A 23,903-nucleotide genomic window follows, 5' to 3' on the forward strand; every position below is an offset into this window, starting at 1 on the left:
CTCTGGGCTCTGGTATTCTGCTTTATTCTAAAGGTTCCTAATTTCCCTGTCTTCGGGCTAATAGTTCCCACTCTCTTGCTAGTTATTTGGTGCTTTCAAGGTGACTCTTAAAGGCCTGCAGTTTGTAGGTTTTGTGATATGTTTATTTTGTTTTGGTTTTATTTTATTTATATTCATTTGATGAACATATAGTGTATTATTAGTTTCAGAGGCAGAGTTCAGTGATTCATCTGTTGTATTTAACACTCAGTGCTCATATGTTTGATTTTAAGAGCAAAAGTTTGTCCATAGAACCTACCTGCTGCTCCTAGAAATGAAAGTCTCCAAATCATTTCTTAACATTTATGATGAAATAATTATGAAACAGATGATTACATCCACAAAATATATTTTTTAAATAGTTCCTCTGGGTAAATATTTTCAGTGATTATAATCCAAAATAATACACATACATGTTGGTTGAGTTACAGACCCAAGTTTGAGCACCACTTAAGTGACAATTGATAAGCAAAACTTAGAGAATATGCTTACATTTCACAAAAGAAAAATTTAAAAATCTTCAAGCCTAATTGCATGCAGGAACACCTTTATAAAGTTATTTTAATGATTACATATGAAGAAAAAGTATGGTGTACAATAGAACACAAGTGGAAACTTGACAATTAGCTCCTTTTCTTGAACATGAACTAGATTTACTTTTGATGTAATAACCTCCACAGCCTTCAAATTTTTATCATGAAAGATTGTATATTTTGTGTCATACCACTTAGCATCCAACATATGAAAAAATAAACCTTGTCTCAGAAGTAAGATTTTTTGCAAAGGTTGGTTTAGAGGTACAAGGTCTCTTCTAATCACACCAGATTAGCCAGAACCAAATTATCTCTCTGAAGATAACCATATCTATCTATCTATCACCTATCTCTCTATCTACTAACAAAGAACTACCACCAAAAAGATAATTTAGGGGTTATAAGGACTATAGTTACCATGCTTTAAGAATGTAACTACAGTTAGCATGCTTTATAAGAGGCGTATAATTTTTTGCCCCTAATATCACACATATTCTGTAAATGGCTTTACCCTGAAAAGATAGAAACCTTCTGGGATGCTGAAACTTGAGATAAAACATGCCCCAGATGGAAGAAAATCACAAGGAACACACACAAAAAGGCAAATGAGTTTTTTTTTTTAATTACTCAAAAACAAGAGAAGAAGGTTCAGGCAAATAATTCCTCATAGTCTCAAAAATTACTGACAACATTATATCTTTAATTATTTAAAAACCTCAAAGAAAAAATGAAAAGGTCCAGAGACAACGGGATCAGGAAATGGGAGTGCACTGGCTGCACAGCAGGACGTAAATGAAAATAGAAATATTGCAATGACAGAAGTAAGTGAAGAGGGAAAGAGAAGCAATGTAAATAAAAGAGCTTCCTAAGATACAATTAGAAGAGAAAATAAGAAAAATGTAACAAATGAAATCTAATATGTCCATAATTGGAGTTTCTGAGATAGAAAAGCAAAGAAGTTGAAAAAAGTGCTAAATATATTCTTTTTCTTACCTAAAGAAAGGTTTAAATCTGTCCTGAAAGTATTCATTGTCACCATTCCCAGTTTCCATGTTTTACACAAATGCTCATTTTCTTTTCCAGACAGTCACATTTTTCCAGAATGTAAATTATGAGGCTGTAGATGACTACTTCAAGTTGCAGTAAGTATGACTTTTAAAAAAACCTATTCAATATGAAATGTGCTATTGAGACGATTGATTTGTAGGTATTCTTTTACTTACATGGCCTCATGACATTTTAAATATCTAGATTTCAGATTTCTTTTAAGTGTTTGGTTAGATGTGAAATTATTATTCTGTATAAAAATGTAAAATGCTCCTTGTAATTACATGAAACATATCTGGAGGTTTCCATCTGTCCAACTGAAGATGCAGAAAATGGGCTATTTCTTTTTTTACTTAAAAATCAATTAATTAACATATAGTGTATTCATTTCAGAGGTAGAGTTTAGTGATTCATCAGTTGTTTATGATATCCAGTGGGCCCAATCCATCAAGTGAAAAATGGGCTATTTCTTAATTCATTAATTTTCAAGCATGTGCTCATTCATTCCTATCCCAAAGTCTTTGCATACTATCCTTGGGCAGACTAGAACTCTAATATGAGTAGGTATTTAACTATGAGTAGAATCAGAGAAAACATCATCTTTGACTCTTGGAATAGGTAGCATATGAGCACGTCATATCTGGAGGAAACAACTGACCTGGAATTGTGTCTTGAGGCATTTCTGTGGCCATCATTATGTCCTGATTCGATAGATTTCTGGAAAAATAACACTGTTTTGCTAGGAAAAAGTCCATTTTTCCTTAGTCTGCTGCTCCCCCAAGTGAGCTTGAGCTCTATGCCAAGCACTTTGTAGGTGCTCAAAACACATGGTGAACAAGTAAGAAGAAATCCTGCCATCATGGGCCATATCTCTAGTGAGAGAAGACAAAGAACAAGTAACCAAATAAATGAACAAGGTAATTCCAAGTAGTTATATGTGCAGTTAAGAAAATAAAACAGGAGGGCACCTGAACAGCTCAGTCAGTTGAGTGTCCAACTCTTGATCTCAGCTCAGGTCATGATCTCAGGGTCACGGCATCGAGCCCCATGTCGGACTACACACTCAGCAGGGAGTCTGCTTGGGATTCTCTCCCTCTCCCTCTGCCACTCCCCCAGCTCTCTTTCTCTCTTTAAAATAAATAAATCGATCTTTAAAAAAAGAAAGAAAATACAACAGAATGAAGTGGTAGAGTCACTCTCTGGTCAGGAAGGGGAAGAGAGGAAAGGCTGCTCTACAGACTGTAGCCAAGGGAGGCTCAATTCATCCCCAGCCCCTCACCAACACTTTTCTCTCGATGCTTCTACTGTTATGGGTTCCTTGGGGTATTTTTGGTTTTATGGATATTTACTCAGAATTCTGTTGCTGTTGAATACACTTCAGATTGTCCAAGATACTTCAGGTCAGTCCAAGACTTGACAAAAAATACAAAAAGCTTTGAAGTCAGCTGTGATGGGGAATAAAAAATCTTTCTATAAGAAAACTTGTATAGAAAATTGTAGATGCAATATTTACTATAGTGTCCTTCATAGACCCAGACTATGTTCCTGCATTTATCAAATCAAAGTTTCCATCACACTGGAAAACAAACCACAACCGGCGTAATTATAAGATGCTTCCTGATTTCAAGGTTGTTAAATGAGAAAAAATGTGTATCTTAGAACTGATGAAATATGATACAGTGATTTAAAAATATAAAATGTGCTATTCGTATCCTCATTTATTATACTTTATACCCAATATATGACAGATAAATAAATATTAAAATGTGATGAATGTTGGAAGAAAAAGAACATTTGTTTGTGGTTTGTTTTTCCCCAGTTTTTTTCAAAAAGTAAAAACCTTAGCAGTTTTACTGATACTCCAATCTCAGCTCAGGAGTACTGATACTCTTGATCTCAGCTCAGGTCATGATGTCAGGGTCATGGGATCGAGTCCCTCTGGCTCCACACTCAGCAGGGAGCCTCCATAAAACTTTCACAACTTCTTCAGCAATTTCAACCTCTCCCATTTTGTCTGGGCACAAAACAATTCTTAGGCACTTCAGAACCTAGAAATTCGACCTTGCTTTTGCTTCCACTCAGATCATAATAAGCAGCATAATGTGGCTCAGAAAACTAATCTCATAACTTATTCTTTATGGTTCCAAAAGGGTCATGGATAGGAGGAAAAGACCCACAGAGGCTAGAGAAAGAACAAATAATGCAGCTGTGCCCTTCTGAGGTCATCGGAAAGCTGGACCAGATGTCAGTCGCACAGCCTCCTCCTCCACGGAGGGTGTTAATGAAACGGGGCAGAGGCGGGGGGTGGAAATGTTGATGGACGCTCATCTCTGTTTCCCATTGGGCCGACCCTACCCTAGCCCGCCGGGCAATAAGAGTGACTTCAGGGAGTGACCACAGTGCCTTAGCAGAAGTGGAGAACAGTCACCCCCACAGCCCCCTCCCAGACTTCTAGAATTCCTCCTGGGGGCCAGTCATCCAGTGTCCATGGGACGGTCCATGGACTCCACGGGAAGGCAGGCATGGTGCCTGCCTCCCTTGGGATTCTCTAAGCACCTGCACGTGCCATTTCTCCTAGAGACGAGAACACGGGCCTTCGGCTTGTGCAGTTTCGGCCTAGTGAGTATGCTAGAGCGTGTCCAACCGCCCAAAAGGTAAGTGACAGAGGTGGGATCAACACCATTACCTCAATAAAGCCGCAGGCGGTGGGCAAGAGAACCCCCACCAGCCTGCCATACAGGAGCCCCCCCGCCCCCCCAGGGAAGTGTGTGTCTATGTCTCGGGGGGGGCATTATTTCACTTTGGAGACAGACCACAGTTCTGTCTTCCAAGGGCTTACCAGGGAAAGTGAGGTGTAGAAACGCATGCAAAAGCAGAAAATGATTAGTTCCAGGAGATACAACTGTATAAAGGAAAACTGAAATGAATGGGAACTCAAGTGGGATACGGTTTGTCAGAGATGGCTTTTTAAAACTTTTTAAAAAGATTTTAAAGCTAAAATTTATTGTGTACCTACTGTGTGTCTTTGCTTCAGCCTCTTTGTAGGTAACGGGAGTTACAAGGATGAAAAGACAGGCTCTTCCTTAGGGGCAAACCAAAGCTAGTCTAAGGGTGTATGACACACAGTTATGAGAGAGCACAGAGAGCGCAGAAGAGTGGGCAGACCGGGGAGGGGCAGGGTGAGGCGTCAATTGTTGGAGAGTAAGTGGAAGGTAAGCAGGCTGATACCAAGGGCATTCCAGGAAGACATGTTTACAAAAGCAGAGCCCCGTGAAACAGCCAGTCCCCAGAAAGCCTTAGTGATTCCTTCCAGCAGGAATTTTCCCAGGGAGCGATGACACCACCCCAACACATTATCGACCGGCATTTCTGTCTCGAGGACCAATCCTAGACGTGGTTGCTGGGTTTTGTCAGCTGGGCCCCAGAAGAGAAGGGATCAAGTGGTGGTGGGTCTTGACGGAAAGATTTGAGGACCTCAGTCAACCAAGGGTGTCACATGAATAGATTAGTGAAGACAAAGGGCAGGCCCATGCTTTGGAACACTTTGAAGGGAAAACCAAAGATCTGGTCATGAAGGGACACCAAGGACTGTGGGTAGAGTTGCTGACAGAACAAATCAGATCCTGTGTCTGAGATCGAGTGCCTTTCCAGTGAAGGCTGAGAGGTCTGGGTTTAGCAGACTTAACTCTTTAAATCCATCAAGCTTGTCTGGACAGGGTTCTCTATCCCCACCCTCCTGATCCCCACATCCTTCTTCGGGGTTAGGGAGTATTAGAGGTTCTTTCAGATTCACTTTGTGGAGAAATGCAACCTACAGCACATGTTTGAGACTGAAAGCAAGTGTCTAGATCCCACTTAGCAAGCCTGGGGGGTGTCTAGCCCTGCGGTGGGTAAGCGTCCCGGAGCCAGATGGGAATAGAAATAGGCATCCTAGTCAGGGAGCGGCCCGCTCTCTGGTCAGAAAGACGTCAGTGAAGAGCCAGATGGTCATGCATGAGTCAGGGACAGGCTAGAAGAACAGAGTTGATGATCCCGGTTACAACCAAGCTGGCGAAAGAGGAGATGCGGTTAGTTCCTGAAATACCGATGTGGAAAAGCAGAGAACTAACCTCCCAGCCTTGTGAGCAACAGGGCAACACGAAGCAAAGGCAGGAAAAATGTGATCAAAAAGAAAGAGTAAAACAGCACCAAAGAGTGTAACAAAACCCTACCTTGGAAAGGTGATTATTTCAAATCTAAAGTGTAATCGCTTTTCGCTGTAGGGACATTTTTGCTCATGTGAATTGTAACCATGCGTCTCACCACTTAAATTCCTCCATTTTAGGTGTTCCAAATAGCCGTTGGCTGTGATTCCAGTAAATACATTGTTGTTAAAGGGCAAGTATATTTGCATTTGACCTGTCTTACTCTTTGCCTTTTCAAACAAATGGTGAACTGCACAGCGATTGCCGGTGGTACCATCAGCCTGATGACTGGCTTGTTCACGATGAAACCCGAAAACTGAACTGACATGGGCATCCAGAAACTGAACTGACAGTTTGTCCAAACCCGATTTGTTTGAACTTTGGGCCAAGTCAAACCTTCCATCTGAATCATACCAACAGGGAAAAAGGATTAACCTCTTTCCCTGTGGCCAGCGTTTTTCTCCACCTTCCCTTTTAACCATCCTGTTTCCATCCGTCACCATTGCCTCTCTCGCTCTCCAGGCTAGCCCTCATTCCCCGAGAAACAAGAAGGAGAAGCACTTATGTCTCCTTTGCCTCCTCCTCAAACCAGTTACGTCATTTCTGCCACAGAATTGCTTACGTCCACGTCAGAAAAACCTGCACCATTACCCGTGGGAAGTTCTTTTAGAGCAAACATCACAGATGCACCGGGGTTTCTTCCAGAGAAGCCCGAGGTGTGACTTTTCTTGCTTTTACCGGGGTTCACCATGAAGCACACTGATTTCTGTCATCCCCTGGCCACCGCAGGCTCGCTCCTCTATGGGGGAGAATCGAGGTCCCTGTGCACAATCCATTCAGTGGAGGTGAAGTGAGTCCTTAAGATAGCGATGTACCTAATAGACTCCTCTCCCGTGGTCAGGAGTGGCGGTGAGTGGGGGAGTGGAGACTCTTCTCCAAGTGGAATGACTTGCTCTTATCCAAAACAAGTATCTACTCACCCGCTATCCTAATCTTTTGAGTACGCAGTTGGAACCATCAGTTGCTAGACTGACAATCAAGTTTTCCCATTTCAGTCAGCAAGGGATGTGCATTTCCCACAACTCCTTTTCCGGGACGCACAAAGGCTAACTAATCTATGCAGCGCATGGCGTCCTGCTTCTGGAATGGTCTGTGGACCAGCACTGGCATCGCTGGGAGTTTCTTGGAAATTCAGGTTCTTGGGCCTTGTCCCATACCCACTGAGCGAGAACGGCTATTTTAACTAAATATCCCGGAGATGAGCAAGGGCATTAAAATTTGAGAATAACTGCTCTATGCAACGTTACCAGAATCAGTTCCTAGGACCGCCACGTGCAGTACCACGATCTCAGTCTATTTCTGGGTGGGTCTAGATGGCAATCGTCAAAGGCGGGCTGTTCATCAGCCCCACCAGGAGAACATGTTTGACAAACACAGATTTCAGAACCTTACTCCAGGCTTCTTAATCGATGACTCACTGTTCTGGAACCCTAAAAATGGCCCTAAGACCTTGAATTCAAGTTGGGGTGGGCCTGAGGTTTTCACAGTCATGAAAGGAGGCCTATGGAGTCCAAGGTTCCTGTGACAGGAGAGATATTCACCTTGGAGGGCATCTCATGGGGTCTATATTGAGCTTCACTGTAGGAAATGGTCTAGACTTCCAATATCTATCTAAACATGGTGGTGATCAAGGTTCCTTCTGAGTTACAGTGGAAGCAGCCAGCAAAAATGATCAAATGAATAATTTAACTTACTGAAGACATCATTTTCTAGACCCTGATAGCCTATGTTTGCCTGACCACTAACCAGAAATTAGGTGCATCCTTAAAGTAGCTCCTTAACTGCACAACTGCGTCCCCAGCAGCAATTAGAAATTGGTGGGGTTTTTTAATTATGAGGAATAAAAATAGCCCAAAGAAATTTATCTTCATTTTGATAGATTTTCGTTGAATTTTTCACATGTATCAAATACAAATAAATCAGTATGTTTCAAATTCCGGTGGCCTCAGAAATATTGATTTTTTAAAAAATAGAAATGCTAGGGCCATTGTGCACCTGGGTGGCTCAGTTGGTTAAGGTTCTGACTCTCGATTTTGGCTCAGGTCATGATCTCAGGGTGGTAAGATCAAGCCTGCATGGGGCTCTCTGCTGGGCATGGAGACTGCTTGAGATTCTGTCTCTCCCTCTCCCTCTGCTCCTACCCCCACTCTTGTGCATGCACTTTCTCTCTCTAAAATAAATAAATAAAACCTTTTAAAAAAAAAAAAGAAAGAAAAGAAATGCTAAGGCCACACATTAACCCCAGGATTCTAGTTCAGTAAGTGATGATTCTGTGATACTCTCAAGTTTGAGAATCACGGAGTTAAATGATTATATGTTTGTGCAAGTGTATAAGGAATGATATTACAACTTTATCATGTTTTGTTTTTTGTAGGTTTAACAAAAAAGACTGTCTTCAGCATGATTTCTTTTACATTATTGAAAAGTAAGAAATACTTTTAACATAAGCACTGTTCTACATTATTAGTACAAATAATTTAGAATCAGTATTTATTCCTATTAACATCAATCTTTTCTAATATATATGTTCATTGCTACAAATTTACCTCTAGGCACTGCTTTTGCTGCATCTCACAAATTTTGATAAGTTGTGTTTTCATTTCCATTTAGTTCAAAATCTTTTTGAATTTCTCTAAAGATCTCTTCTTCAATACATGTATTATTTAGAAGTGTGTATTTAACCCCCACACAACTGGGGAATATTTTGTCATCAATTTTTGTGATACCTCCTTACTGAACAAAGTAATGCTTTTAATTTATAAGTTTTAAAAGAGGAAAGAAAAATAAGTAATGAAAAATGTCTTTCCTACAGGTCGTATCTGAGGAATCAGCCATCTAAAAACTTGGTAAGAAAAGCATAATTTTATCAATCAGCCAAATATAGAAAATAACTAAAGCATTTTTCCTTTTCTAGAGAGTAAGATATAATTGGAAAAAATACGGCTGCCCCCTGAGACTTGGTTTTGGAGAAATGTTTCACCCTTTGATTGAATTGTAAGTATATCCTCACTAAAATTTTTAACTTACTTTGAAAGTTTCAAAATGAAAGTATGAAAACAATGCTAATTAATTGTGCACTTAATAACAAATACTTTTGAGCACTTGATATATGCATCTCTAAGTTTTCCGTACTAGTTATACAAAGTTGAACTACCATGGTGCCTGCATGTGGAGGGAGGTTATCATTTCACTGCTGAGACAAGGCCGGTAAGACAGCTGAGGCTCTTCTCAGTGATACAGGTGGTCTCTTCACCGTTGCCTTATTCTCTCTAATCTCTCCCCAAGCTCCTACCAGCACCTCTGCCTGTTTGATAGGAACTACCTTCCCCAGGTGACGTATGACTTTTCTTTCCATGGACCAACAATAACTTAAAGCTTGCAAGGAACGAAACTACATGACTAATAGGGATGGTATAATGGGGAGATTTCAAAAATGTTATCTGTAACTTAATTCTTACAAATAATATTTTGTAATAATAGGATAAAATGCTCTGAGGAAGACTTTTCCAAATAATTTTCTATTATTTTGCCTTCATCTTTAATTTTATTCTTGATTTATGATTACAAAGTTTACACTGTTTGTTACAAAATTTAAAATACAGAAGAATAGGAGACAAATGACCCATTTTCTAAATTTGTTTGCTATTATAAACAAAATGGTGGTGGATATTCCCTTCTGTACATGTTTGGACACACTCCAGATATGCCATTAGGAAAAATTACTGGAAGCAAAATTTCTATGTAAAAAACATCAAAACTTTGGTCAAGGCTTCCAGCTTTTGGGGCTTTCTAAGGCTAGAAACAACTTCTGAGATCTCTCAGAGTGGGTAGGGGTGACATAAGGATTCAGGTGTTCCATTTGGTTTTTTTTTTAACATCTTAATTTAATTTTTTTTCAGTGTTCCAAGACAGGTGCTTCAATTTAGTTTTGCTATGGGGGCTTTCCCTATAGGGACCCAGAAGGTCTTTACCGTCATGTCCTGCCTACCATTCCTCACCCATGCCGCTTTGAGGATTCTGTGCTGTGCCCTCGACATCACTGTCCTACAGGCCCTCTGTCCTAGGCCCTCTGGGCTGTCAGGCTGGTCAGGCTGATCTGCTGTCTTCTGCAGTTCTGATCCTCTTCTAGACATCCAGTGGTGCCACTACTTTTCCTGGTAACCCTAGACACTCCTTCCTCCACTGAGGCCTCATTTTTTTCCTTTGTTTTGTTTTAAGTTTTTATTTTAATTCCAGTGAGCTAACACACAGCATTACATTAGTTTCAGGTGTATAATATAGTAATTCAGTAGTTCCATACTTCACCCTGTGCTCGTCACAACAGGCACACTCCTTAATCCCCCATCACCTCTTTCCCCCATCCCCCCACCCACCCCTTCTGATAACCATCAGATGGTACTCTATATTTAAGAGAGTGTTTCTGGATTTCTCTCTCTCTCCATTTTTTCCCCCTTTGCTCTTTTGTTTTGTTTCTTAAATTCCACATGTGAGTGAAATCATATGGCCTTTGTCTCTCTCAGACTGATTTATTTCGCTTAACATTATACTCTCTAGCTCTGTCCCTGTCATTACAAATAACAAGATTTCATTCTTTTTTACAGTTGAATAAAAATGTTCTAGTATACAAATATAATGGAATATTACACACACACACACACACACACACACACACACACACACACACATCTTTATCCATTCATAAATCAATGAATACTTGGGTAGGCTCCATATCTTGGCTGTTATAAATAACGCCACTATAAACATTGGGGTGCATGTATCCCTTTGAATTAGTGTTCTTGTATTCTTTGGGTAAATGCCCAGTAGTGAAATTGTGGGATCGTAAGCTACTTCTATTTTTAACTTTTTAGGAAACCCCATATTTTTTTCCACAGTGGCTGCTCCAGTTTTCATTCCCACCAACAGTGCATAAGGATTCCTTTTTCTCCACATCCTCACCAACACCTGTTATTTCTTATGTTGTTGACTTTAGTCATTCTGACAGGTGTGAGGTGGTCTCTCATTGTAGTTTTGATTTGCGTTTCCCTGACGATGAGTGAAGTTGAGCATCTTTTCAGGTGTCTGTTGGCCGTCTGGATGTCTTCTTTGGAGAAATGTCTATTCATGTCTACTGCCCATTTCCTTAACTGGATTATTGGTTTGGGGGGTGTTGAGTTTTATAAGTTCTTTATGTCTTGGATACTAACCCTTTATCAGATACGTCATTTGCAAATATCTTCTCCCATTCCACAGGTTGCATTTTAGCCTTGTTCATTGTTTCTTTCACTGTGTAGAAGTGTTTTATTTTGACAGCGTCAAAATAGTTTTTTATTAGTAGTAAATTTTTGTAGTTTATTTTTGCTTTTGTTTCCCTTGCCTCAGGAGACATATCTAGAAAAAATTTGGTACAGCCTGTGGCAGAGACATTACTGTCTGTGCTCTCTTCTAGGATTTTATGGTTTCATGCCTCACAGTTGGGTCTTTCATCCATTTTGAGTTTATTTTGTGTCTGGTGGAAGAACGTGGTTCAGCTTCATTCTTTTGCATGTTGTGCGAGATTGTCCTTTTCCCATCCATTCTGATCCCCTGTGTCAGCATTTAGTCCATTTACATTCAAAGCAATTATTGATGGATATGTATTTATTGCCATTTTGTTACTTGTGTGGTTCTTTCTGAAGATTTTTCTCTGGTCTTGTCTTTCTCTCTTGCATGTTTCATTGATTTTCTTTAGTGATGTGTTTGGATTTCTTTCTCTTTATTCTTCTCATGTTTATTAGTGGTTTTTGATATAGGATTACCCTTGGGTTTGCATATAACCTCTTCTGCATGTAGCAGTGTGTATGAAGTTCAGGGTCATTGAAGTTTGAACCCATTCTTTTCTCCTCTTCTCTCCATGTTTTAGGCATATGTTATTATATTTTATATCCTTTTTTTGTGAGTTCCTTGACTGATTTTTTTACAGAAATATTCATTTCTATTGCATTGGTGTTTCCTACCTCTCTTTTTCTCTGTATTAATTGTGGCGTTTGTCCCTCCTCCAGCCTTTACACTGCTCTCTGGTTTAACTAGGGACTGGCCAAGTTGAAAACATGGGACAGGTGAGCTCAGAGTCCTCCTACCCGACCATCTTTCCAGGGTCCTTGTTTGCTTTGTTTTTGTTCTGTGCAGTGTCTTAATCCTCCAAGGATAAATAATCTTAATGTTCTCTCCCAGAGAAGTGTATTCTTCTCTTCAACTCATTATTATTAAACACCTCTGAACCTTTTACTGTGTGAGGCCCTGGGAATTCAAAGATAAACAAGACAGGATTTCCTCTCTCAAGGGCTTAAGAGTCTGATGAATTAGATAAACATATTAGCTGACACGGAATAATAAAAAGGAAACTCAAAAGAATCCAACCCAGCTACAGAAGGGAGAGGAGCTTTGGGAAATGTTTCCAGAAAACTTACATTTGATCTGAGTCACGGAGTCTTAAAGGATAATAAATATTTAGCGGAAGGCAGAGGGGGGAGAAGAAAAGCAGGGAAGGTGACAATGAGCTCCACTGAGCGAGGCTTTCACGCAAAAGTGATGGTTTGAGGAAGAAGATGTCTAATGCTGTTGGGGCATAAAGTAAGGCATGAAGTGTCAGGACAAGAGAAATTAGCTCAGTAGAGTTCGGATCACAGAAGATTTCCTGTCCATACCATGGTAGAGCGGCATGGTCAAATATTTGCCTTAGCTAGTCCTCTCCAGGAGAAGGGAGAAGATGAACTTCAGGGAAACAAGTCTAAATAGCACGAGACAGGTAGTAAACTGTATTGGTGGTCCATGGAGGAAAAACACAAATGATCAAAATGGCAGCACAGACAAAGAACAGGAATCATTTATGAGAAAAATTAGTGATTATAACAGGCAGGGGCTTGGATAGATAATTGATAGATCAGAAGAGACTATGGGGAAAATGAGATGAGTCCCAGCGACTTTAGTGAAAAGAGACCTTCCACAACCTCCACCACCTTATCTGTACCCACGAGCTCCGTCTGTCTTCCTATCATCAGAAGTGAACATATGTGTATCTAAGGCCTTTCTCTCCATCTGTGAACGGGATCCCCACCCGCTTTCCTACTTAAGAACCCTGCTCCCGAACCTCTGCCCACCTTCTCCCACATCATTGGTTTTTCCCCCTGTCCTAGATCATCAGAGAAATCTGCAGTTCTTTCCCTCACTGAAAACAAAAACAGGGGGGGGAAAAAAAAACAAACCTCTGATGACCCCCACTACCTGTGTAGCTACTATCCTCATGGTCACCAACTCTCCTCTTCCAATTCCCCCATCCCTCCCAGTCAGGCTTTTACCCCACCACATCCCCACACCCATTGCTCAGTCCTCGGGACTCACCCTGGCTGATCTCGTTAACCGGAATTACACAGCTGATCATTCCCTTGTACCTGAAATATTTTCTTCATTTGGCTTCCAGGATATCACACGCTCCTACTTTTCCTGCTACCTCATGGTATCTTACCATAAACCCAGTGAAAAAGACAGGTGGCTGACATATTTGTTTATGGCTTCTTTAAGGATAGAGTCTTTTAATGGGGGTGAAATAGACATAATGAAACAGAGCAAATTAGGTGGATACATTGTAGCCAATGCAATGCTGCTCAGCCCTTAAAATGAATGAAGTAAGATGCTTGTAAAAGGGAATCAGCCAAGAAGTTCAGGTAGGATAGGGAAGGACCGGCAGTCGGGGGGAGCCGCTGCTGAGGAAAACAGACACCAAGAGACGGGAAACTTCTGTGGATCCATCTCAAAACCTAATATTGAGTGGGGAAAAAAGGCTGCCCAAAGATCCTTACAGTGTAATAGTCTGTATGTATATTTGTAAACTCAGAAAACAATAATATTTACGATTTATGGATATGTTTATGGATAAGTAAAGTATAACACCTGGATGGAAATGATATGTAACAGTTTTCACATTTTTCTCTGTGTCTTTCTGCATATTTGAACTATTTCCTAATTAGAATTAAATTAGCTATAGGAGCCAGGCCCGTGAAGAAACCTAGGGCAGTAGGATCAAAGGGCCAGGTGGCAATGTTAAAAGAAGAAGAATTCATCCTCTGAAACTTGGGAGGGAGGTGGGGCGTAAAACTAAAGGTAGGAAGTGACTGGTTTCGAAACAGGAGTGCGGGAGTTGAGAGAAGTCACGTCTGACAGCCTCAGTTTACTCACATGAAACAGAAAGGGCACACTGGGAGCACTGAGGGGTTGAGGAGAAGCTTTGAGGAGGGTGTCAGGGTCACTGAGGGTAATATGAGAAGGGCTGGCCACGGACCAATAGAAAGATTATCAGAGGACACTAAAGGCACAGTTGACTTAAGACACTGCGAGCAGCTGGTGGCGCATATTTGAATTTCTCAAGTAGCCTGTGCAGGAGGCCTAGTGTGACAGCCAAGGGTGGGGTGAGATGTTGGAGGCAGGGCGAGAGCCGCTGAGTGAAGCCAGGATGCGGGGCGGGGAGGGAACGGCCTGGAGGAGGAAAGCAGAGGGAGGCAGGACTGGATGTCTGGTGAGGTCAAGGGGCGGGTGAGAGGCTGTGGGGGAGGGGGGGGGGTCAGAGACCTGCAACAACACTTCGGGCCATGTGGCAGTGTGTCCTTCTTGGGGCAACTTAGTCTCTGCTACCAGAAGCCACTTGATAAGGCAAGTTGCTTCCAATTCTCCTGGGATCAATAACCGAGCTGCTATTACAGCATCACAAAACAGAAAGTAAGAGACACGGTCGGTTCACTGGGTTGAGGGTCACACGGGACTGAAAGCGTATGTGTCCGATGGATCAACAGCAGAAATGTCACAAAGGAGAAGTTATAAAGTATAGGGAAGTTAGTTGCCCACTAGTGACATTTCTGAATTTCTCAGGTTTCCCTGGTGTCCTATCCTACTAATGAACATTAATAAAAATAAGTTATGCTTACCCGGGCAAGTATTTTTGTCCCATATTCTCCATGAATCAGTTAAGTATTACCAAAGATCATTTATAAACCCCGGCAGTACGGGTCCTGAAATTTATCCTTATAGCCACTAGATGGCACTATAGCTTATTGCTTTTGCGCGTGGCCACCAATATCCGCTCCCAGTTCAATGAAGATTGTTTTAAAATGTAATAAATAAAACATATGACTTTACAACTAGTTCTTAATAATTCAAGAATCTGATGGCTTTTGGAAGATGCAGTAAGAAAAAAATGCTACACCTTCCAAAGCTCCCCGAATGAGAGCTTTGCTAAAGCCTGACCCAAGTCCCCGAAACTGCAGACACAATCGAGTGTGTCACACACGTGTGCATTGTCCTGTGGGAGGAACTTTAATTAGAGTTTAGAGTTCTCTAGGACCTTCCTCCTGTGCCAAGAAAGACGTCGACCACCACAACTCTAACCCCTAGTTACTCACACCTGAGTTCATATCTTTATGATTTCTAAAAATGAATTAAGATGGAAGTAAAATAGCTTCTCAGATGTGTACAGATGTCCTGCCCAACTTGTGAATGGGACAAGAGTGGTGTTTTTTTTAATTTTTAATTTTTTATTAACATATAATGTATTATTAGCCCCAGGGGTGCAGGTCTGTGAGTCATCAGGACTTTATAAGCAGGAATGGATGGTGCCAAGTTGTAGCCCATGCACAGAGCTAGGTAGAGCGACCGCGGTATCCGGCAGAGATGTGGCTGAGAGTAAGGAAACACCATGGTCAGGGACCCGTGATCTGGTGGATAGACACAGAGATGGGAAGCAAGAGAACGTGGCAGACCCTGGGGCAACAGTCCAAAAGTCAGAGTCCAGGAGCAAGTGCCTGGGACCAAAGTCCTAAGTGAAATTTCCATCCACAGTGGGGGTGGGGACAATCCCACTCAGAAAAACGGGCAATGACGGTCGGAGAAAGAAGAGAGGACAGTGTCCGAAACAGTTGAAAGCTCTGTTAATGCACAGGTGTAACTTTACCACTAAGTGAACTATAGCTTGGTCTCAAGCCCCTATTTTCATAGGGCTGCAAGAAAAAAAAAAGATCTTAATCTGAAGTAGCATCTTTTTTGAAACGCACTGAGTTTGGGGTGAGAACTCTAAGCTCAATGGGGCTTCTGTGTCCAGCGCTGGCATCCGGGGAGTGGGCACCCTGTCTGGGTAGGACTGTCTGCACGGTCTGCTGTGGGTCAAAGTCATGACAAGCTCTCTAGCCTGGGCTGCGTTGACTGTGGCTCCCAGGAGCTGGTGACCCCTTCTGCTTCTCGGGACCCCACCTCAGCTCTCCCTGCTGCTGCCAACCCCTTGACACTGAGCCCCATCTTCTGGCCGGGTCCAACCACCCCCATCCCAGGAGTTCTGGAGCATCTCCGCTCTCATCACAGTGATCCCTTGGCAGGCAACAGTCACCCAATGAATACTTGTTGATTAAATGACCCCAGGGTCCCCTCACGGTGCCCTTCCTCCTTCCTCAGTCCTTTCTCCCTGCCGACTCGCCTACCCTTGCCCCCTCAACACGCGGTTCCTGTCAAAGTGAACAGCATTTACGCTTCCAACTGTGAAAAAGGCAAACATATCCTGCTTTACTCCTAGGAGGTTGATTTCGAGAGCTGAAGGAAGCCTATACAATAGGTACTGGGATGGCTCCACAGAGAAGTGACAATACTGAGGTTTTGAGAACCTTAAGTCACTCCACCAGGGTCATAACGCTGTTCAGAGAAGTCAGACTGGAGGGCTGCAGCTCTCAGGCTCTCTCTTCTGCTCTAACGGATTGTTGTTGTGTCCACTGTCTCGCTCAGACACAATGGCAATGGCTACATCGAAGATGTGGAAGTAAACTTCATCGTGTGGGAAATACACGGCAGGAACGACTACAGCTTTAATAACACCATGAAGAAGGTACGGCGTCTTTGAATTGGAGTAGAGCTTACCGCGCAGTGACACCTGCCAATCTATTTTCCATCTGTATATAAATTATGTAAGGAAAGTAGAACTGACTGCATGTGGGTAGAAAAAAAATAGGACCTGTGTATTACATCTTGTGGCTACCGAAATTCATTTACGACAAAAGAAGCTTTGGTCATATGAAACAGACATAAAGGGATCAGAAAAAGAAAATAATGTTTATAGTAGGGTGATGCAATCCTAGGTGAGTGTTTTCTTTTGTCTCCACAGTGTAGTCAGTGTTCGATTATTTATGGCTCTGCCTTTGGCTCTCGCACATTCATCTGGCGGGTGCTACATTAAAGACACACGCGCTCTAGGCTTCCTCTCACTTGACTTCCTTGCGTGATTTGACCCACTGACCTTGGCTTCACTGTCCCACACTCCTCTTCTGACTGGTCGATCTCAGCCTCCCTGCTGACAACCCTTTCCACTTTGCAGGCCATGGCAAAAAGGCCTCACCACCTCCTGCCACCAGACTCCACTCCTCACCATCATGACCAAGCGTCTCCACAAACAGCATATGGATTCTGACTTTTCCCCAGAAATCTCGTGCTCAAACAAAGAGATCAGACATAGCTCCTTCCAAAAGAGCTTTCTCTTCGATCAGAGACCTTAATTCTCCAAGAAGGAGAACCCACCCAGGTAGTGGCCAAGAGACAACGAGTTCCACCTGCTACCTGCTCCGGGCTCCTGCAAGAACCATCTTTCGGTGATGGGGTCAAACAAATCCATCCCACCACATTCCTCCTACACTTGTCCAGCCCCCGAAGTGTGAGTCTTTCTGGCCTACTCTGTCCTCACAATCTCATCCCTAAACTCTTCTGTCCGTCTTGCACCTAGGCCCAGATTCCCATTATTCTCCACCTTCTCAAACTCTTCTAATACACCTTAGGGCTAAATGACCCTAGATACTTCTTTAGGAGACATTCCTCAAAAAATATAATTTCCCCTGTTTTTCTCTCAGATCAAGGGTACTCTTGATGGGCTGTGGAATCAAACCGCTCCCTAACCCACACTATCGTTTCCAGATCAGTATCTCCTCACCCTAATCACAGTGTCCTTTGTTTGAGACCCCTGTCATCCAGATGGCGTGGACGCCATCTCCCCTTGTCGCTGTCACATACTGAGAACTTGAATGGGTTCTCTTCCTGCCCTGAAAGCAATTACAGTTAAGTCCTGTGAGTTTTTGCTGGGAAGAAGCTTTCTGAACAGGAAGGACCTTTTCTGGTCCTGTTTGCGGCTACGTGGGCCATATGACCGGCTCTTATGCTGTGGAATGAGCAGAAGTGAGAGGTGTCCCTTCCACGATGAGTTGCTGGAGAAGGGCTCCCACGAGCTCCCGAGCTCCTTAGCTTCCTCCATAGCAGTCGATCCCAGTGACAGTTGGAGATGGAGAGATGCAAGCTGGATGAGAGGAGCCCGGTGAGGGGACTCTTCGAAGAGCCATGAGACAGAGAAGCCCGATCCTCTACTGTGAGGAGCGCCACCCATAGAGACCATCCCCCCCGCCCAGGGCATCAGCACTGGACTACATGTGAGCAGAAATTCAACTGTGATGCGTGAGGGCCCTGAAGAGTAGGGTTTGCTGCGCAACAGAGGCTGCCTCGACCAACACAGCTCCCCCTGTTTTAATTACATTTAAATGCAAACACTCCAGTCTATGGCCTCAACCCCCAATTCTCTAGCTCTGTGGGTGTTCTTCCCACTAATTCTCTCGCCCTTGCTTTTCCTTACACTGTCTAGACATCCACCAGATAGAGCCCTCTGCCCTCTCCCTCTGTGCCATCCCATGTTTCCTCTCCTTTTCCCATCTAACTTGAGCTCTGTGGGTCCGTCCTCCAGCCACCATCTCGCCCATATCTCCAAGTCATCTTCCCCAGTGTTGTTCCCATGCACCCAATGGCCACTTTAAACATCAATCATTCAGCCTCATCCATGCCTCTGTCTGAGCTGCCAATCACTTCTAGAAAAAAAAAAACAAAATTACAGTAACTGGAATTAGGGACTCAACTATTAGGAGTGAAGGCTGAAAACAGAATTGGTCAACTGGAAGAGGGGTCAAAAGGAAATGCCCAGAACTATGCATAGGGAGGTAAGCTGATTGAAAATATAGATAAGAACATAATGGAGATTTACTGCCTAGATCTAAGGACTGAGGTCCTAGAAAGAAAAGAGAGAGTGTTGGCCAGAAGCAATATTTTCCCAAAAGGCAAAAGACATCGAGGCACAGAAAAAGTAATCTTCATCCAGAAATGCTACTGTGAACATTTTAAAATGAAAAACAAAGAGAAAATCCTCAAAGGTAGCCAAAATAAAAAAAGAAAAGTTACTCTCGAGAGAGTAGCAATAAGACTTAAGGCTGATTTCTCTATAGAAATAATGCAAACCAGAAAACTTTGAAAAAAATATCCCCCCCCCTTTTTTTAGGGGGGAAGGGCAGAGGGAGAGGGAGAGAGAGAATCTGAAGCAATCTCAATGCCCAGAATGGAGCCCAACACAGGACTCAATCTTACAATGCTGGGATCATGACCTGATCCAAGATCAAGAGTCAGTTGCTTAACCCCCTGAGCCACCCAGGCGTCCTTGAACAAAAATATCTTTAAATTACTGAAAGAAAATAAATTCCAAATCCAAAATTCTATATGCAATGAAAATAGCCCTTTAAAAATAAAAATGAACAATAGAGAATGCTTTAAAAGACACATGAAATTAGAAGAAGAAAAATTTTAAAGTGAAAAGAAACAATGGGATAAAAAGGATTTAAGAAAGAAGTGACAAATACTGAAGATAGGCAAAGAAGATCCAATAGATGGGTAAATGGACACCCTGAAAAAGAAAACCAGATGGGCGCCTGGGTGGCTCAGTCATTAAGCATCTGCTTTCAACTCAGGTCATGATCCCAGCGTTCCGGGATAGAGCCCTGCATTGGGCTCCCTGCTTAGTGGGAAACCTGCTTCTCCCTCTCCCACCCCACCTGCTTGTGTTCCCTCTCACTGTCTCTCTTTCTGTGTCAAATAAATAAATAAAATCTTTTAAAAGAAGAAAGAAAAAAGGAAACCAGAATAAAGGAACAAAACTGATGCTAATCTTTCAAGAAAACATCTCTACCCCACCCCAAGCAAAAAAAGTCTTGAAGCTTCATATTGAAAGAGCATAGCATATACTGAAAATATCAAATCAGAACAGCTAACCCAAGTGGACTTCTAGGCAAAAAAAAAAAAAAAAAAAAAAAGCAATTTACATATAAGGAAAATAAAATTAAATTATAATTTTTATAGCAATGCTTTATACCAGGAAAAAAGTGGAGTAAAATATTTAAGATACTCAAGGAAAATAAACACAAGCCAAGGATTTTGTATTCATTAAAACTGATGACTCTAGAAAAGGCACAAACGGCTATTAACATGTCAAACGTTCAGATGATATCGTTCCCAGGAGCCCTTCCTGAGTAACTTACTATATAATGAATTTCAAACCACCAAAATCACTAAAGAGATATCAACATAAGGACTAGAGGAAAGCATTATGTAGTATGGAGTTACTTGCAAAACTGAAGCAAAGTGAGGGTTAAAAGGGAAAAAGGATAATATACAATGGACGTATTCTCTGGCAATAAAGATATAACACAACCATAAAATATGCTAGGAGAATATGAGAGCGTATGCTGGGGAAAAATATAACTTTTCAGTAATCGTGATCGTGGGGGTAATATTTATATGAGTTATTCTGATCTTGTGAGGTGTGTAATGTGAGATATTCTAATACTGTCATTCTTCAAGTGCTGTTGAAGTAAGAGCAAGGAGAAGCATTTGTAGTATAGAAGTTAGACAAAACATCCTGAATTTGAACAGGACTCATGTAAACTCATGAGGTATTAGAAACTCATATGATCTGGATATAAATATGTAACTGTCCTGTTCAGAGAGAACGAGATAAATTTTTCCTACACTGCCCATTAAAATCCCTAGAAACATAACTGCTCAGTACCCACATGGCTGTCTTAAAATATCATTTCCCACTAAAAGTAACTGGGGATTCTTAGATAAGTAGCTGATTCCAAGCCTGGGGGAGGAAACAAACATGATGAACTTGGAACAGTTTGACGTACCCAATAGCAAGGAGTTATCAAAGACTGCTAGGGTCATGTCAAAAGCAATCAGAAGTCAACTTGAAGAGGGTGGCTAAAGATGGGACAATTAGAGCTTCCTTACAGATAGTTATTGCAATATTGCTCAAACCCATTAAATATGTTAAACCTATGAGTTCATAATGAATTTTTCAAAAAGGTCACCCTTGGAGAATGATAGGAAATCAACTCCTTATTGTAAAAACTGGCAAATAAAGGGAAAGACACCAATATTTATCCTACCGTCCCCAAATGAACTATACTAGTGAGTAAAGAAATAGTAGAGAAGGGAAACATCTCTTTATAGCATGTTTCTAGTTGACAAATGGAAAAAAAAAAAAAAGAGAGAGAGAAAGAGAATATCACCATTTTAAGCCCAAATAATAGAGGTTACTATGAATAAATTTATATTAACAAATTTTGACAACAAAGAAATGGATAAAACAGACAGTTGCCTTAGAAAACACAATTTACCAAAGTTCCTGATATTCTAAGAAAGAAAGAGACATTTCTAATCCCAAAATAGACATCTCTAATCCCAAATGCCTTTCCTGATGAAGTCTACCAAACATTAAAAGAAAATTTTCCTTCAGTTTTCTAAAAACTCTTCCAGAGTATTAGGGTGGGGAAAGTACTTCCCAGTTCATTTTGTGAATCCAGGAGGGCCTGATGAGGACCCTAAAAGAAACAGGCATTATGAGCCGATCACACCATGACCACAGACACAAAGCACCTAACCAAAACACTAGCAAATCAAACTCAGCGGTGTTTCTAAAAATCACACATCCAGACAAGTTTTGTTTATCTCCTAACTGGAGAGTTGGAATATCACTTGAAAATCAAAGAAATCTACTCTAGTGACAGAATAAAGAATGGGCATGGGTTATTATAATAGTTGAAAAGTCATTTAATTAAAAAATTATTCATACATAACATTATTTTTAAAATAAATCTTGGAATTCTCAGGGTCATGAGTTTAAGCCCCACATTGGGCATGGAGCCTACTTAAAAAAATGAATAACCCAAAAATAAATCTTGGAAAATTATAAGTATATGGTAACTACCTTAACCTAATGAAATGTAAGTACAAAAAAAAAAAAAAAAAGAAACGCCTTAGAAAACATCTTACCGGGGCACCTATGTGGCTCAGTTGGTTAAGCATCTGCCTTCAGCTCAGGTCATGATCTCGGGGTCCTGGGATCGAGACCCACATCGGGCTCCCTGTTCTCCCTCTCCCTCTACCTGCTACTCCACCTACTTGTGCTCTCTTTCTCTGTCAAATAAATAAATAAAAATTCTTTTTTAAAAATGATTTTATTTACTTACTTGAGAGAGAGAGAGAGAAAGGGAGCGAGAGGGAGAGAGAAAGAGAAAGTGCACAAGGCGGGTTGTGGGGCAGAGAAGCAGGCTCTCCACCAAGCAGAGAGCCCAACATGGGGCTTGATCCCAGGACCCTGGGATCATGACCTGAGCCAAAGGCAGACGTTTAACCACCTGAGCCACCCAGGTGCCCCTAAATAAAAATTCTTAAAAAAAAAAAAAAAAAAGAAAGAAAGAAAAGAAAACATCTTGGTGGTGAAAATTTGAAAGCTTTCTCTCTGAAGTCAGGAGTGAAACAAGTGTGCCAGTTATCACCGTTTCTATACAACATTGTTCCTGATCTCTGTAATGAGGCAAATAAACAGTAACAATAAAAGTATGAGGATTGGCGAGGAAGCGAGAAGACTGTCATATTCACAAATAACATGACTTCAGGTGAAACACTCAAAATTAGTGAGTTTAAGAAGTTCTTTTGTGCAAGGTCAAAACACAAACTTCAGTTGTTCCCCTGTATAGCAACAAGCATTTAAATAATGAAAAGAATTATATATTGTTCAATGACATTAAATATACTAAATACTTATGAATAAATTTATATACAAACATATGTGTATACAATTTTAATACATTTTTATTTCAACTCCAATTAATGTACAGCGCCCTACTCTCAGGTGTACAATACAGTGATTCCACACTTCCACACATCACCTGGGGCTCATCCCAAGTGCCCTCCTTCACCCCCATCACCTACCTAACCCATCCACCCACCCACCTCCATTCCAGCAACCATCAGTTTGTCCTCTGTAGTTAAGAGTCTCTTTCTAGGTTTGTCTCTGTTCACTTTTCTCCTTCCCTCATTTGCTTCTTAAATTCCTATATGTACGATTTTTTGACAGAGTGGTTGTTTAAATGAAGCCCAGACGTGGAAGTCAATGACAAAGCTTAACCAGAACCTTCCACTTGAAGAAGCCTGGGGACCTGAGGTAAGGAAAATAACCCAGCAAATTTTATTTATAATAACTAATTTGGCATTTCAGGATTAACCAAAGTTTGCTGGAAACATTTTGGATTTAAATTTGTTTTTGCAAATCAAATCCAACTTTTCTATTGGGTTAATATTGTGATTTCAGTAATGTATCATCTTAATTTCTGTTTAATATTCCACGGCTCCTGTGTTACTAATAATTTTTCCTTTTTCTTTTTTTTTTTTTTTTGCTGAAAATCTGTGTTTGTAGATTTATTATATGACTGACAAACATGCTGAAACATTGAGAGTGAGTCTTTCTAAAGAACACCTGAACTATCAATTCTTGTACAACTGAAAGATCATGGGGCGCCTGGGTGACTCAGGCAGTTAGGCGTCTGCCTTCAGCTTAGGTCATGATCCCAGGGTCCTGGGATCGAGCCCCACATCGGGCTTTCTGCTCAGCGGAGAACCTGTTTCTCCCTCTCCTTCTATATTCCCTCCCCCATGCTCTCTCACTCTCGCTCTACCTCAAATAAATAAAATCTTTAAAAAAAACAAAAACAACTGAAATATCATGTCTGAATGCCAACTATCAGTCCTATACTGCTTTCAGTTTTTTTCAATCACACTTTCTTGAATTGAAATTAGTTTATGTTATTTGGAGAACCAAATCATATCTCATAAA

The 23,903-nt window shown here is 41.3% G+C and overlaps 1 protein-coding gene across 1 annotated transcript in view; it reads left to right on the forward strand.

The window, feature by feature from the left end:
* LOC111150638 (catsper channel auxiliary subunit epsilon) overlaps positions 1-23,903 on the forward strand; it is a 142,644-nt gene that overhangs the window by 108,236 nt on the left and 10,505 nt on the right. The window contains exons 14-21 of the mRNA XM_022508125.1: positions 1,656-1,714; positions 4,198-4,273; positions 5,944-5,996; positions 8,238-8,288; positions 8,676-8,709; positions 8,778-8,857; positions 16,658-16,757; positions 23,148-23,234. Coding sequence (XP_022363833.1) covers positions 1,656-1,714; positions 4,198-4,273; positions 5,944-5,996; positions 8,238-8,288; positions 8,676-8,709; positions 8,778-8,857; positions 16,658-16,757; positions 23,148-23,234 — 540 coding nt within the window. The remainder of the gene's footprint in view (positions 1-1,655; positions 1,715-4,197; positions 4,274-5,943; positions 5,997-8,237; positions 8,289-8,675; positions 8,710-8,777; positions 8,858-16,657; positions 16,758-23,147; positions 23,235-23,903) is intronic.

Source organism: Enhydra lutris, unplaced genomic scaffold, assembly GCF_002288905.1.
Source record: "Enhydra lutris kenyoni isolate GAN:26980312 unplaced genomic scaffold, ASM228890v2 scaffoldscaffold24, whole genome shotgun sequence".
Taxonomy (NCBI): domain Eukaryota; kingdom Metazoa; phylum Chordata; class Mammalia; order Carnivora; family Mustelidae; genus Enhydra; species Enhydra lutris.